This window comes from Macaca fascicularis, chromosome 18, assembly GCF_037993035.2.
Source record: "Macaca fascicularis isolate 582-1 chromosome 18, T2T-MFA8v1.1".
Classification (NCBI taxonomy): Eukaryota; Metazoa; Chordata; class Mammalia; order Primates; family Cercopithecidae; genus Macaca; species Macaca fascicularis.
The window spans coordinates 80214747-80231058 of NC_088392.1; the positions used below are offsets into that span (position 1 = coordinate 80214747).

At 38.7% G+C, this 16312-nt stretch overlaps 1 protein-coding gene across 3 annotated transcripts in view; it reads left to right on the forward strand.

Annotated features, from left to right (window-relative positions):
- The window catches only part of ANKRD62 (ankyrin repeat domain 62), an 81626-nt gene that overhangs the window by 11753 nt on the left and 53561 nt on the right, over positions 1-16312 (forward strand). For all 3 annotated transcript variants that reach the window (XM_005587219.5, XM_045378213.3, XM_045378214.3), the window contains 7 exons: positions 532-568; positions 3760-3835; positions 6995-7091; positions 7179-7363; positions 9100-9139; positions 9801-9856; positions 12844-12937. In XM_005587219.5, coding sequence (XP_005587276.3) covers positions 532-568; positions 3760-3835; positions 6995-7091; positions 7179-7363; positions 9100-9139; positions 9801-9856; positions 12844-12937 — 585 coding nt within the window. The remainder of the gene's footprint in view (positions 1-531; positions 569-3759; positions 3836-6994; positions 7092-7178; positions 7364-9099; positions 9140-9800; positions 9857-12843; positions 12938-16312) is intronic.

A 16312-nucleotide genomic window follows, 5' to 3' on the forward strand; every position in this document is an offset into this window, starting at 1 on the left:
CTCTGGGTTCAAGCAATTCTCCTGCCTCAGCCTTCCAAGTAGCTGGGATTACAGACACCCGCCACCATGCCCAGCTAATTTTTGTATTTTTAGTACAGACAGGGTTTCACCGTGTTGGCCAGGCTGATCTTGAACTCCTGACCTCGAGTGATCTGCCCACCTCGGCCTCCCCAAGTGCTGGGATCACAAGCATGAGCCACCACGCCTGGCCTTATTATTATTATTTCTTAAGAGATGGCAGTCTTGCTATGTTGCCCAGGCTGTAGTGCAGTGGCTATTCATAGGCAGAGTCATACTCCACTGCAGCCTTCAACTCCTGACCTCATGTGATGTTTCAGCCTCAGTTTTCTGAGTAGCTGGGACTACATGCGCACACATGGCACCTGGCTTGATATACAGTCATTATTAAGAGAAATTGACTGTGATCTTATTTTCCTGTCTGGAATTACAGGCAGTTGCTGCCATGCTCCCTTATGATTCTGATATTTTATGTGTTTCTATTGTTGATTTAAAATGTATTTTTTTCTTTAGTAGCGCCTGCTGTTACCATTGAAGACTGCATGAACAGGTAGGATTTCACAGATTCTGAAAAGTGATATGTCTTCTAAGGGACTGCAGAGAAAAGAAACTAATAACTGTTGGTTGTTTTACTCTGGGCTTATGTGCTTCACATTTATCATTTCCTGTAGTCCTCATGTTGCTTTGCAAATATTTGTGCTATCACCTACTTTTTAAATAATTAGGCAACCATGATTCGGAGGGTTGGATAATTAGCCCATGATCCTGTTAATTAACAAGTTGCCAACCCATGATTTGAACATGAGCGTGCCTGGCCCCCAAATCACTTCTCTTGAGACCTGTGCAGCAATGGGATCAAGGTACGGGTCCAAATCAGATCAGTTCAGAAAGTCACATTTTGTTTTACGTTAACACTCTTTAGAGTCTTTCTTAGAAGCTTGGTTAGTTCAGAAATTTGCCCTAATGTACTTGACAATTGCGGTGGTAACCAGCACCTTATTTTTACCATCAACGTTTTTAGGGCAGATCTCACTCAGCTGGGCTACAGGGCCCTAGGTTTTCCATAAGCAACATCAGGCAAGTCCTGGAGAGGAATAGTTTGCTGCAGGTGGTCTGCATATAGACTATGTTATGTTAATTATATTTTGCTCACACTCAAAGGAAATGTTAATTGATTTCTCTACTTTCTGACTTCTCTATGTGGTTTTCCCTTTAGGCAAGTACCTTGCCTAGTTCCATAAAGCTTTTTCTTTTTCTCTGGAGTCCTTTTTTTTTCATGAGTTTTCTGTATTCTTTTCTTGATTTTTTTTTGTTTGTTTGTTTGTTTCTTCTCTGCTTTTCTTGGTGGTTTTTTCTTTTATTACTGTGCTCATGCCAGCTAAATATTCTTCATTTTTCAATAGAATCAAAAGCACATAGAATTTCAGGATTTTAAGGGATCTTAGAGACTAAACAAAATATTCTTTAGTATTTCTATCTGTGTTGAACGTCTGGGTCAAGTGGTTGTTCAGGTGAAGAACCTGAAACTCAAAGAGAGTAAATGATTTATTTGGGTACACTTTGTAACACAAATGAGATTCAAACTCAATTTCCTCAATTCAAAGCCTAGTGCTCTTGTGTATCATCCTGTCAGTGAGTGTTTTAATAATAGAAAAGGGAGAGTGGGTCTAATGATCCCAATGGAAGAGGATGAGAATGGAATGAGCTGGTGAACCTTAATGGAAGCCGATAAGAGTGGGATTAGCAGGGGAAGGCCAAAGACACTGAGTTGGATAAGAGTAAGGGTTTTAGAAAAGAGATCAGAATAGTGGGCTTTGTGATAAATTAGAGGAATGAAAAACACAGGATTTTGGGAGTTAGCAAGAAAGACATGTTAAGTAAGTTAAAGTAGTGGGTTTAAGAGAGTCCTGAACGGGTTGCTGCTTTTTTGGTTCTCTGATTGGAAAAACTGACAGATATCAAAGTTTTGTTTGTTTGTTTGTCTGTTTGGAAAGATGTTAAGAGAATTTGAGCCACTGGGAAGAGTCTTAGAGCATATAGAAATGTGTATCATCTTCCACCCCAACTTACAGAGGGGTAGCTTGGAGCCCATCGAGTACTAGGGTACTGGAGGTTGCTGAACTGCATGGATCTGTGGTCCAGGCCAGGCATCCCCTTTTCTCTGCCACTTTTCCCAATTAACTAATGTTCTTCTCATATCTGTGTAGGCTTAAGGCAAGAGTAGGATTAGCTGGCAAATCAGTCATGGAGCTTCAGTGGGGTAGTTGGTCATATGCCTATGCTGGAGGTGGATGATTGAAACTCCATTTAGCTTTACTTTCCAGGAACAGGGAAACAGAGCTCCTACCCTTGATTATTTGAGCTCATTCTTTTAGGAAGCTGTGCTTTCCTAGGCTGAAGATTTAAAGTTTGGAGACTGCCATGGAGCCCTGCAGAAGAAGGATCTGGAAATGGGAGCCCATGGGAAGGAAGATACTTAGATACAGTACTTAGGGAAATAGAGGTACAACTACCAGGACTCAGTTATGTCAGCTAAACCCATGTATACCTAGTATTCCATTATTGAAATGCTAAGCCTGTAAGAATTATTTATAGCTTACCACTCAAGGCCATCGCCAAGGTCTGATTTTTCTTTTTTTTTTTTTTTTTTTTTTTTTTTTTTTTTTTTTTGAGACGGAGTCTGGCTCTGTCGCCCGGGCTGGAGTGCAGTGGCCGGATCTCAGCTCACTGCAAGCTCCGCCCCCCGGGTTTACGCCATTCTCCTGCCTCAGCCTCCCGAGTAGCTGGGACTACAGGCGCCCGCCGCCTCGCCTGGCTAGTTTTTTGTATTTTTTTAGTAGAGACGGAGTTTCACCGTGTTCGCCAGGATGGTCTCGATCTCCTGACCTCGTGATCCGCCCGTCTCGGCCTCCCAAAGTGCTGGGATTACAGGCTTGAGCCACCGCGCCCGGCCCAAGGTCTGATTTTTCAAATTCCAAAAATTGCAACCTCAGGCATGATTGGGTTAATTGAGCTTTCAGTCCAGCCTTCAGGACAAATTACTGTGGGTCTCTGCCAGTGTATTGGTTGACACTGTTTGCTATGGAAGTAAGACTGGGTAGGCATTGGATATCCCCTAGGTTTGGGCCGGGCGCGGTGGCTCACACCTGTAATCCCAGCACTTTGGGAGGCCTAGGCAGGCAGATCATGAGGTCAGGAGATTGAGACTATCCTGGCCAACACGGTGAAACCCCGTCTCCACTAAAAGAAATAAAAATAAAAAAAATTAGCCAGACGGGCGGATCACGAGGTCAGGAGATCGAGACCATCCTGGCTAACACAATGAAACCCCGTCTCCACTAAAAATACAAAAAAATTAGCCGGGCGTGGTGGCGGGCGCATGTAGCCAAGCTACTCGGGAGGCTGAGGCAGGAGAATGGCGTGAACCCGGCCACTGCACGGCAGCCTGGGCAACAGAAGAGTTTGTTTGAGGCTCTGTCTCAAACAAACAAAAAAAAAAGTTTGGAGAGCTGAAGGCAGAAATAGGTAACAAATATTTTTTAAAACAAAGGTCATGTTTTACTTACAGCAAGATATATTATGTGATATATTGATAGCTGACTTTTTCCTAGATTTTGTTTTTCTTTTTTCGTTTTTTGGAGGGGGCATACAGATATAGGCTAGGATTTTTGTTTTGTTTTATTTGTTTTGTAAGTAATGAACCTGCTCATTTTTTTTTTCTTTTATATTTTTGCTCTATAGGCTTTCCTGCAGACTGGATACTTTTTTAGTGCGTATGCGACTAAAAAAGGATGGTGACTTCAATTTTAAATCCAAGGTAAAGTGGTCTTGTGAAATTAATATTCTCACTCTGAATCTAGTTTTGTATAGTATTTACTTTTAAAATTTAACAGTGGTCTACCTTTGTTTTATCTGTGTAATAGAAATTTGGTTAGAGAAAACCATTTTATAGAACTATGACTAGGTACATTTCTTTTTTTTACTTTGGTAAGTAACAGATAACTGGTAAATACTTTGAGGGAATGGGAACTGAAAAAGAGAATGGGCTAGAAACTACATAATGGCAGGAAAATTATATTACAAAAGCTTCCCCACAATAGAGGAGATGTGAAATTTGGTCAAAATTTATTGGGATAAAGATACTTACTGTGTTAAATCATACTAACGTGACTTTTATACTACTTATTTGTTAAACGAAGCTCAAATGGATCCAATTACTTGTTATAGTAATCATGGGGTTTCCCTGTTGCCCGAAGTATATATTTACTTTTTTCTTCTTGGACATTTATTATTTTGTTATTATACAGTTTTTAGCAGAGAGTTTTAAAATAATTTTATCCTTTGTTCTCTAATTAGCCTAAAATAATATTGGAAATTATGAGAATTTATTTATGTGTGAGGTCATGTGCCTGCAATCCCAGCTATTCAAGAGGCTAGAACAGGAGAATTGCTGGAGCCCAGGAGTTTGAGACCTGGGCAACGTAACAAGACTCCATATCTAATTTTTTTTAAATTGTGAAAGACTTGAAATTTAAATTCTTCCTCAAAACCTATATTACAAAGGGATTCCACTATATTTTCTAAGTCACTAAGAGTCTATTTTAAAGCCTTACTCTAACTGAAGAATACATGTTTTGTTCAAAATAACAACTTACAGAAGTAAGCAGAGACTTTAGTATTCATATGGTAAGACTTTAATTTCAGAAGGTTTTTGTAAGTGTAATTTTCAGAAATACCTACCCAGAATTCTTGTATCTCATTCTAAAATTTTAAATCTCAGGCTTTTCTATTTAGTTATTTAAATAATAATTTCAAAGCTACTGTATTACTATGAGCTACGGGAGTGGAGGTTAGGAAACATATTTTTGTGTATTTGGAGTACCTATAATCGTGACTGTGTGTAAGAAGTATTTTAATAGTTTTCAGTATGAATAAATGAACACACAAATGAGTTTCTATATAATGGAACGTTATAAGTAATATAATACACATGGTATGTTCTAATAATTAAATCTCTTTCATTTCTAAACTATGGCTTAAATTTATATCCCTTTTATTTATTTATTTATTTTTCTGAGACAGAGGATTGCTCTGTCACCAGGCTGGCGTGATCTCAGCTCACCTCCGCCTCCTAGGTTCAAGCGATTCTCATGTCTCAGACTCTGTAGGAGCTGTAATTACAGGTGCCCATCACCACACCTGACTAATTTTTTTTTTTTTTTTTTTTTTTTTTTAGTGGATACAGGGGTTTTGCCATGTTGGCCAGGCTGGTCGTGAACTTCTGACCTCAAGTGATCAAGCCGCCTTGGCCTCCCAAAGTGCTGGGATTACAGGCATGAGCCCCTATGCCTGGCGTCTTATAATGTTTAAGATATATAAGTTCAGATGAGTTGTGTTGAGAAAACACGTCAAAATAAGAAGGAAAGAAATTAGAAATATGTCTTAAGTAGGAAAGATAGATTCAGTGTAGTTTCTAATATTCTTTTTTTTTTTTTTTTTTTTTTTTTTTGAGACGGAGTCTGGCTCTGTCACCCAGGCTGGAGTGCAGTGGCCGGATCTCAGCTCACTGCAAGCTCCGCCCCCCGGGTTTACGCCATTCTCCTGCCTCAGCCTCCTGAGTAGCTGGGACTACAGGCGCCCGCCGCCTCGCCCGGCTATTTTTTTGTATTTTTTAGTAAAGACGGGGTTTCACCGTGTTAGCCAGGATGGTCTCGATCTCCTGACCTAGTGATCCGCCCGTCTCGGCCTCCCAAAGTGCTGGGATTACAGGCTTGAGCCACCGCGCCCGGCCAGTTTCTAATATTCTTCAACTGGAAGGTTAGGTTTCGATTTTAGGATACAATTTCTTAAACTTTTTAAAGCCCCAATTCATGTTCTGTTAAATACATATTTTCGAGCCACACATTACTCTTTAGAATTCTGCTTGCTTATTCTTTCTCCAGGTGGAAAGTTGATGGAATATTTCTTTTTCCATTTTTCTCTCTCTGGGGTAACAGTGCTCCAGCTTTCAGGTAGTGATACGTGTATTTTAGTGTAATAAAATTAACTCTTTTATTAGACAAGTTTTTACAAAAAGCTTATTGTAGAGCAAATTCTAATAAGTGTCACTACAGAGATCCATTATGAACACAAGTTTTTGTTATGTGTCTGTATTTCTCTGCATACATTATTGTGCTTAAAATTATTTCTTTCCTTGGCTTAAGTTCATGCTTGATTAACTGGCTGTGTCTCTTTTTTGTTTTGATGTTTCTCTGTCCCGCCTCTCCTTTTAAAAATGATTTACCTCAGCCTTTTCCCTTGCACAACATGTTTTAGTGTCTGTTCTTTTATTACACTTCTGTCTCTATTGTCAGCGTATTCAGTGACAGCTTCCTCTTTAGTAGCTGTGTGTGGATTTCACTCATCAGTCATTGCCCTACAAGCTTTATTCTTGTTTTTTTTTTTTTCTCTCTGTCTCAGAAGGAACTGAATTAATATGATAATTTGTTTCAGCTTTTTTATAAAGAGCATAGAAGTTGCTTGTATTGTTTGCAGTGCCTACCCATTTAAATCAGATACCACTAAAAACTAAGTTCTCACATTTTCTCCATAAGATGAAATTTATGAAAATACCAAAATATTATCACATATTTATATTTTTGAATATATTCATTTTTTCAGTAATACTCAAAACTCCCTATGGGTAAGCTTTCTTCTAGGTTATTTTGGTTAAGAAAATACTCTAATCGATACAGTATTTGTCTAATAATGAACTAGGGGCAAAAGAGTAACATTTTGAGGATATCTGTATCATCTCATAATCCTCACCCCATGAGCATGTAGATTAGTAAATGGCAGATTTAAGGTTTGAGTCTATTAATACATCTGAGTGACTCTAAAACCTGTATTCTTTGTGTTAGATCATGTAGTACTGGTGAATATTGTGTTATCAAACTTGATACATGTTATTCTCTTAAAGCTATTGTTTTCTTTGTAGAATGTTCCAGAACAACACTTAACAAAGCAAAGAACTATTTCTCAACAACCAACAAGGACTATTTCTCAACAAGCAATCTTCTCAACGAGGAAGAATCGTAAGCTATCTGAAGACTGCCTATTCTTGTGTTATTCACTGACAGTTAATTACACATTTTTTTATATACTCTTTGCTTTAACTATAGTGAAAACGACATATGGTACTGTGAGAACAGGAAATATAACTTTGCTTGAGGGCAGCAGTTCTGACAGCGAAAATGAAGATGGGGTTAAAATCCATCCTGAAATCGTCAGTGGTCAGCCTCGTCGACCTACACGCCCTGGTCTGAAACCTTCCCTCAATCCTATAGTGAACCCTGGTGTTACAAAGGTAGATTGGTTTTTTTTGAAATCTTTCCCCTCCCCATGCTTTTTCACATACATCCCCTCAATCTTAATAATGATGACAGAGATCCTAGAAAGAAATACAAGCCCTCAAGATGATAACAGAAAACAAGTCTTACCAGAGAGATAGATGCATGGGATTGAGATTTATGAAAAATGGTGGGAATAAACAGTTCTTAGGTTTGCCTTTATGGAAGGAAAGAAGTAGAAAGCAACCAAAAAGAACAGCTCAGTATGTGCTGTGCACATTGGCTTACGCCAGTAATCCTAACACTTTGGGAGGCCGAGGCAGGCAGATCACCTGAGCTCAGGAGTTCGAGACCAGCCTGGGCAACATGGTGAAACCTCGTCTTAACTGATACACAAAAAATTAGCCAGACGTGATGGCGCATGCCTGTAGTCTCAGCTACTCAGGAGGCTGAGGCATGAGAATTGCTTGAACCCAGGAGGTGGAAGTTGCAGTGAGCCAAGACCATGCTACTACACTCCAGCCTGGGTGACTGTGTGAGAATTTGTCTCCAAAAAAACAAGAATTAAATATTTCCATGCAATTCAAAAATGCATATTGCCATAACATTCCAGAAATAAGTGTCTGCATAGATTAAGGAATATTTTGTACTCTTGAAACAAATGTGGAAATATATAATTGAAAAGTAGAATTCCATGTTTTTCCCTCATGTTTTTATTTTCAAAAGTTCAGAGTTCTATATAGGTTTGCATTATTTAATTCTACTAGTGTAGTATATTTTACAAATATTTGTCTTATCAACACTGTGTCCTTTTCCTGAGTAAGGCCATCTACTTCGGTTCCAAATGTATTTATCCCGATCTGTCTTCTAACTTTCCTGGGTGTCTCAAAGTTGATAGGTCCTAAAGTGAACACATTGTTTGTGATTCTTTCCTGACTCCTGGCCCTTTGTAATCTACTCTGTCATCTGGCTTCCCCCTCCTAGTACGTAACACCTGGTAAATAGCACTGAAACATTGAAAGAGGAAAAATGCTGCACTCCAGGTCTCACATCACCAATGCATTCTCTTACCAAGTTCTGTATTTTTACCTACTTCCCACTTTTCATATCTTATTACTGTAGTTCACATTGTGACCTATAATTCTAGAATACTCTTTTATAGCTGGGCCCCTGCCTCACCATGTTCACTCCCTTTTACATTGCTGCCAGGGTGACCTTCCTGAAATATATTTGTAATGATCTAACTCATCTGCTCATTGAGTGGATTCCGATTGCATCAAGGGGGAATTTTACATTCCAGCATGACACATATCTTTTGTAGTTTGGCCTGATTGTCCTGTTTTCTCTCTCCATTCCATTCCCTCTGACTGCATGCCAGTTTTACTTTAATGCCTCTCATTTGCCATGTGGTTTCATGTCCCATCCTTCTACGCTTACTGCCTTGCCTAGAAACCCTTATACCCTCACTCTTTACTTTGTCTTTTAAAATATGGCCCTGACTTTGCAGCATTTACAGAGTTTTCCAAGTAGAACTGACTATTCTCTCTTTATGCCCTCACAATTGTAGACCTAGTGTTATATGTTTCTGTTCTTGTTTCTTTTTCATATATCCCCACTTGAATAGAGGGTGGAATCTGTCTTTTGTTTATATTTTTGTCTTCTCTCAGGATATGCCATGATTTTATACGAACAGTGAATAAAGAAATACGATGTTTTGTAAAGTTTTTTTGTTTGTTTGTTTGTTTTTTAATAGGAGGAAGCAACAAAACCATCAACTGGAAGAAACAAAAATGGTATTATTTAAAGTGCCCCACGAGAGCAAACAAATTATAATAATTTTATTTTTTTGTGTATAAAAATTAGAAGTGGTAAGTTAGTGAATATCTCTGAAAAAAAGTATTTGCTTTAATGGTATTACTTTAAAAAAAAGGAAACCAAGTGTGGTAGATCATGCCTATAATCCCAGTACTTTGGGAGGTCAAGGTAGGCAGATCACTTGAGCCCAGGAGTTTGAGATTTGCCTGGGCACCATGGCAAAACCCGGTCTCTTCTTAAAAAAAAAAAAAAAAAAAAAAACTACAAAAATTAGCTGAGTGTGGTAGTATAGGCCTGTAGTCCCAACTACCTGGGAGGCTGAGGTGAAGGATCACTTGAGCTGAGGAGGTTGAGGATGCAGTGATCTGTGATCACATCATTGCATTCCATTTGTGGTGACGCAGCAAGACCCTGTCAAAAAAAAAATCACAGAACCAAATATAATATGTTTATTTTTTTGCTATTTTTCTGATATTACAAACTCCTTTTTCCTGAAACTACATCAAACCTGAAATTAGTTTTTCTTATTATTTTTATTTTATTTAAATACTCATGAATGTAGATAGACTTTGTTATATGTATTTGAAATTTACAGTAACTAATAGTCTCATGAATGTGTCTGTGAATAACATTTTATAGATAAGTCATCATCAGGATCAGAAGAGGAAGATACAGGATCATCCCGTAGTTCTAAGGTACTGTCTACTGTCATAAATATCAAGTGGTGTTAAATCATAAAATAGGATGCTTGAGCTTTACTTTCTCACCTGTGCGTACGCCCATAAAGGAATTATTTTCTCACATTTCAGTGTATGATGAATACCATAATTATGTGCTAAGTAGATTACTGCTGCATGGTACAATTCTGCTAATTTGCAGGATCCATTTAAGAAGCCAACATAGTATAATGAAAAAGAAAATACAGGGAATCACTTCGGGTTCTGAAGATAAGTTTGTCTCAAAACTAAAGAATTATTCCAGGTCAACCTAGGAGCAAATGTACAATTCTATGGCATATCTGGATGTGTAAATATCCTAATGAGATGCAGAGATAAAGAGTTTAAGCTGTAAGGTTTTTTTTAGAACTTGGAACTTGAAACAATAGTGCCTAGGACTTGAAAGTATTGATATGTTTGGATCATCATTGTAGATCTGCAAGGAACATTTTATGAGAAGGAAAAGCATGGGAAATAGTCTACGTGTGGAAGTATAAAAACAACAATTTGGTTTAATAGTGTTTTAATTCTTTTTAACAGTAGAATGCTTTGAGTTTCTTTGTGGCAGTCATGCTTGTGGTAACATAAGTAGAAAATAATAATGGTGTATTCCAAGGCCACAACTGTGGAAAGAGATGGGAACGGCCTGACCTCTTAGGTAGAAGCAGCTGGTGCATAGTGGTACCAGCACTGAGTGGAAGTCAAAAGATAGGTTGGTGTCCTGGTCCTGTCACTTACTAGCTATGGAACCTTGGGAAAAATTATTTAACTTATTTGAATGTCAGTGCCCTTTTTCGTAAAGATGGTACTGATATCTAGCTCTTAGGTATATGTAATGAACAAATGTGGCAAGAAATGTGAAAACATTTTGTAAACTGGAATATGTGTATGCAAATATGGGACAAAATGAATCACAATGGGATTCAGTGCCTTAATACATACTGCGAGTCTTTTTTTTTTTTTTTAACCTTTAGTGAGTACTGTCAAGTAGCCAGTACTGACAAGAGAACAATGAGAAAGTATAGCATAGGTATGTGGATTTCCAGATTGGAGTAGGGTAAGTTTTAGTGGTCTATTACTGGTGATATCCTACGGGAATAGGGTGATTTGGCACCCAGGACCTCCTAATAAGATTTTAAGTGTTTTGACCTCAAATAAATTTCTGTCATTGTGTACGGACTGTGTGCTAGGCAGTAAGACAGTGAATACACAGGATGAGGGCTTATCCTAGAGTAGTAGGAACACAAAAACAAGGAAACAACAAACGCATAAGTCATTACAAGTGCTTCCTATAAAGAAAACAGAAAATGTTCAATTACAGAAAATGGAGGAAGTTTGTAATTAGGATTGGGATGGGAGTGGGAGTAGAATTGTGTAGTCAGAGAAGATCTTTCTGTGTGCCATTTAAGCTGCCATCTAGAGGCTGAGAAAAAGCAAGCCCCCTGAAAGTCTGAAAGGAGGATATTCTGAACAGAGAGAAAAATGGATAACAATTGTTCATTTTGCTTTAAACATCCTCGAATGACCAGAAAGCAGGGAATGGGTTAACCATCATCATCATCATTTGCAATGTGTAGAAAAGAAAATGTGCAAATGAGAATCTGGAACATTTTAGATGCTTTGTGAATAAATGTTCTTATTCTTCCCTTTTTATTAAGGCTTGCTCTAGTTTTTGAAGTTATTTCTTAATTGGAAAAGAGTGGCAGAATATATCTTGCTTGCATTTATTTAAACATAAACAGAAGTTTTTCTTACTACTTTGTAGTTTTATTCAACCATTTTTTTATCAGTAAAAATTTTATCAAGAAAAACTTTAATTTTTTCAAGCCCTTGTTTACGTAAATGAAGCAGTTTCATCAGTGTTCTTTTTATACACAACATGGAGTACTCCAAAGTTTCTTGTCATGCCAGTTATCTTCTTTTAATAATAAAAAATTCTATAATTGGGAATAATTTAAATGTTAAATGCCCTAATGTAGCAAATTTATTTTTGTAGTGCCCTCTTACTTTTGATGGAGATTGCAAATTAGAGTTAGGTCTTCTGAAGTAAGTGTCTTGTTGAAATATGCACCTAAGTTAATACTTTGTCCGTAAATAGGTTTCCTTTTGCCTTCCATACTCAGTTTTACAGAGTCAATAGCCTAATGAAGATAAAAAATAAGCTCTATCTAAACAGTGTATGTGAGGTTCTCTATTGAAATGTTTTGGTTTTCAGGCTGGGCACGGTGACTTATGCCTGGAATCCCAGCACTTTTGGAGTCCGATGCGGGTGGATCACCTGAGGTCAGGAGTTCGAGACCAGCCTAGCCAACACTGTGAAACCCCATCTTTACTAAAAATAGAAAAGTTAGCTGGGCGTAGTGGCGTGCGCCTGTAATCCCAGCTCCTCAGGAGGCTGAGGCAGGAGAATCGCTTGAACCCAGGAATGGGAGGTTGCGGTCAGCCGAGATCGTGCCATTACACTCCAGCCTTGGCTCTCAAAACAAAAAAAAGAAATGTTTTGGTTTTCAATACCAGCTTCTCTTATTTTTAAGTCTAACTGCTTTTAATATAGGACATTTGGATTTTTTTTTTTTTTTTTTTTTTTTTGAGACGGAGTCTCGCTCTGTTGCCCAGGCTGGAGTGCAGTGGCCGGATCTCAGCTCACTGCAAGCTCCACCTCCGAGGTTCACGCCATTCTCCTGCCTGAGCCTCCCGAGTAGCTGGGACTACAGGCGCCCGCCACCTCGCCCGGCTAGTTTTTTGTATTGTTTAGTAGAGACGGGGTTTCAACGTGTTAGCCAGGATGGTCTTGATCTCCTGATCTCGTGATCCGCCCGTCTCAGCCTCCCGAAGTGCTGGGATTACAGGCTCGAGCCACCGCGCCCGGCGACATTTGGATTTTTAAAATGAGTAATTAGGACATTTTTGTGCAACTATTATTGTTATTTTATATTGAAACTCATTGTTGATATTAATTTTAACAGAGTATCTCCAAGAATCTTCTCCAGAAGCATGGTGGTCATTCATCTGGGCCTGCTGATCAGCAGAGGAAAAATGCAGTAAATGGAAATGTAGATGGTAATAATTGTATTTTTTTTAAATGCATTTCACATAATGTTTACTTGAAAACACCATCACTTATGTATTACAACAAGCAAAGGAAGGTCACTTACTAAATGCACAGTAAGAAAAAAGAAAAGTGAAAAGGTGATACATTTTATATATTAACAGACATCCACAGGAGAGTAAATTGAGAGTGCCACTAAAGGAGCTGAATTAATAGCTGCATTTCAAGGTATTCTAAGATCTGAGGAAAGTCAGGAAATAAGAAGAAAGGAGAGAAGAGGGAATGAAGAATGAGAAAGGCAGTGAGTGCAGGGGTAAATGAAGGAAAAAGAAGGTACATAGAACGTGGCAAAATAGAATAATTCCTTAGAAAAAGGAAGAAAAGGGGGCCGGGCACGGTGGCTCACGCCTGTAATCCCAGCACTTTTGGAGACCCAGGCAGGAGAATGGCATGAACCCGAGAGGTGAAGCTTGCAGTGAGCAGTCCATTCTGGGCGACAGCGCGAGACTCCGTCTCAAGAAAAAGGAAGAAAAGGGTTTTAGAAAAGTGGGAAGAAGATATAGTGGGCTTCTAGCACCAAAACTTGTCGGAGAATTGGAGTAAAATTTTTAATTCTTCCTGTCTTCCTCATTGATGGAAGAACCTGACCAGGCAGTTCTATGTTTTATCTACCATAGGTGAATATAAGCATGTGTGGTCATCTGTGCATGTATACAATTAAAAGTCATATACAGTGAGTGTAGAACAGAACTTCTCACACTTCAATATATCATCTGGGGGCCTTGTTAAAATGCATATTCTGATTCAGCAGGCCTGGGATTCTGCATTTCTGTTAAGTTCTCAGGCGATGCTGACACTGCTGATCCTCGAGCCACACTCTTGAGTGGCAGTGTTATAGACTTTTTTCCTATATAGGAATTGGAAAGGAGCCACTGGGGAGCAGTTAAGACATAACAGGCTCAGAGGACAGCATGATTTTGCTTTTATTTCAGATCATGTTTCTAGCCAGAGGGGAAGTAGAAAGAGGTGAAGAAATAGAAATTATAGATGTAAGATACTATTGCTAAAACAAGAGCAGAGATGTGGTGGTAGTAATCCATAAAAAATGTGGAGTGGGAAGAATCATGACTGCAGATGTAGAAATCTTTCACAAAGTAGATAGACTGTCAGCACGGACAGAGGGGAAAGAAAGACGTGAGCTGGTAATTTTGAAGTTTCTGATGAGAAAATGTATATCCATCCATGCCATTGCAAATGACAGGATCTCATTCTCTTTTATGACTGGACTGTATTCCATTGTGTATATGTACATTTTCTTTGTCCATTTGTTGGTGTACAAATAGGTTGATTTTACATTTTGGCTGTTGTGAAGAGTGCTGCAATAAACATGAGAAGGCAGATATCTCTTCAATTTACTGATTCCCTTGCTTTTTAAGTATATACCTAGCAATGGGATTGATGGGATCATATGGTAGTTGTATTTTTAGTTTTGGGTTTTTTTTTCTTTTTTTAGATGCCAAAATAAAAAAAAAAGCCTCCTGGTCTCAGATGATCCTCGCACATCAGCCTCCCAAGTAGCTGGGACCACAGGTGCATGCCACAATGCCTGGCTAATTGTTTTCATTTTTGGTAGAGACAGAGTTTCACCCTATTGGCCAGGCTCGTCTCAAACTCCTGAGCTCAAGCAATCCTCTTGCCTTGGCCTCCAACAGTGCTGGAATTACAGGCATAAGCCCCACATCTGGCCTACTTTTAGTTTTTTGAGGACTCTCCACAGTATTCTCCATAGTGGCTGTAGTAATTTACATGCCCACAATGTAGGAGGGTTCCTCGTCATCCACATCCTCATCAGCACTCATTATACCCTGTCATTTGGATAAAGGCCATTTTAACTGGGGTGGTGAGATGATCTGTCACTGTTGTTTTGATTGGGATTTCTCTGGTGATCAGTGCTGTTGAGCGCTCAACCATATACCTGTTTGCCCGTGGACTGCTGTTGGATAGCAGTTCAAGACATAAAAGGGCCAAGGGAAAGTGTTGTATTGCTTTTATTTCTGAATATGTTTCCAGCCAGAGGGTAAAATTATGAAATAGAAATTATTGATGTGAGATCCTACTGCTTAATGAAGAGGAAAGAAGTGGGCATAATCCATGAGAGGTATATGCAAGAAGAAGAAAGAGCACATACTGAGAGACTTTTCCAAAGACATGGAGACTGTGAAGTGGGAATGAGGGAGGAAAGAAAGAAGCTATCTCCGTAGTTCTGGAGTTAGTGATGAGGACACTTGAGAGAACTTAATTCAGATGGCTTCAGTATGTTTGCACTCAGGATATTAGATTGTTACTGCCGGCCGGGCGCGGTGGCTCAAGCCTGTAATCCCAGCACTTTGGGAGGCCGAGACGGGCAGATCACGAGGTCAGGAGATCGAGACCATCCTGGCTAACACGATGAAACCCCGTCTCTACTAAAAAATACAAAAAACTAGCCGGGCGCAGTGGCAGGCGCCTGTAGTCCCAGCTACTCGGGAGGCTGAGGCAGGAGAATGGCATGAACCCGGGAGGCGGAGCTTGCAGTGAGCTGAGATCCGGCTACTGCACTCCAGCCTGGGCGACAGAGCAAGACTCCGTCTCAAAAAAAAAAAAAAAAAAAAAAAAAAAGATTGTTACTGCCCTTGAAATTACTGGGAGGAGGAGGGAGTGCAGTAATTGGGGTAAACCATAGCAACTCATTGCTGTACTTTATATCACACATCAAAGATATAAGTTAAATTTATATTAGATAATCAAATGAAACTCATTTGAACTAAAGAACTTTTACTGCTTTTGTTAAGAAAGCTATTTTTTTTATTAAGAAAGCTATTTTTTTTATTAGATAGCTGTTCCATAAAAGTACTTGAGAGACTAGGATGGTATACCCAATCACAGTAGTTTCAGAAACAAAAAAAGTACAGGATTTATTCCTCGAATAACAAAACTAATGTTTTTAGTAAACATTGTACTGATTTTGAAATATAAAAGCTTAATACAATGAATGTGAAATTTTTATTTTTTGCAATAAATATTTACACATTGAAAGTTGCTCACACATTATTTTGTGATGTGTTTTATATACCATCTTGCATGAGTGGATCAAGAAACTTTAAGACAGGGCAAACCACACAATACAATCAATTTACACATAGCAGTAACTCACCTTGTAATTTAAAAAGATGTATATTCATATTAACTTATTCTACAACTATCTGAGCTGATGAATTCGGAACAGTTTATCTGATGAGAATTGAATATGTTCAGCTTATGTTTCATCACAACTGTGTAATTCCTCAATTACAAGACAAATAGTTGAATATGATGGATACTTGTAGGATAATGGTATAAATGAATCT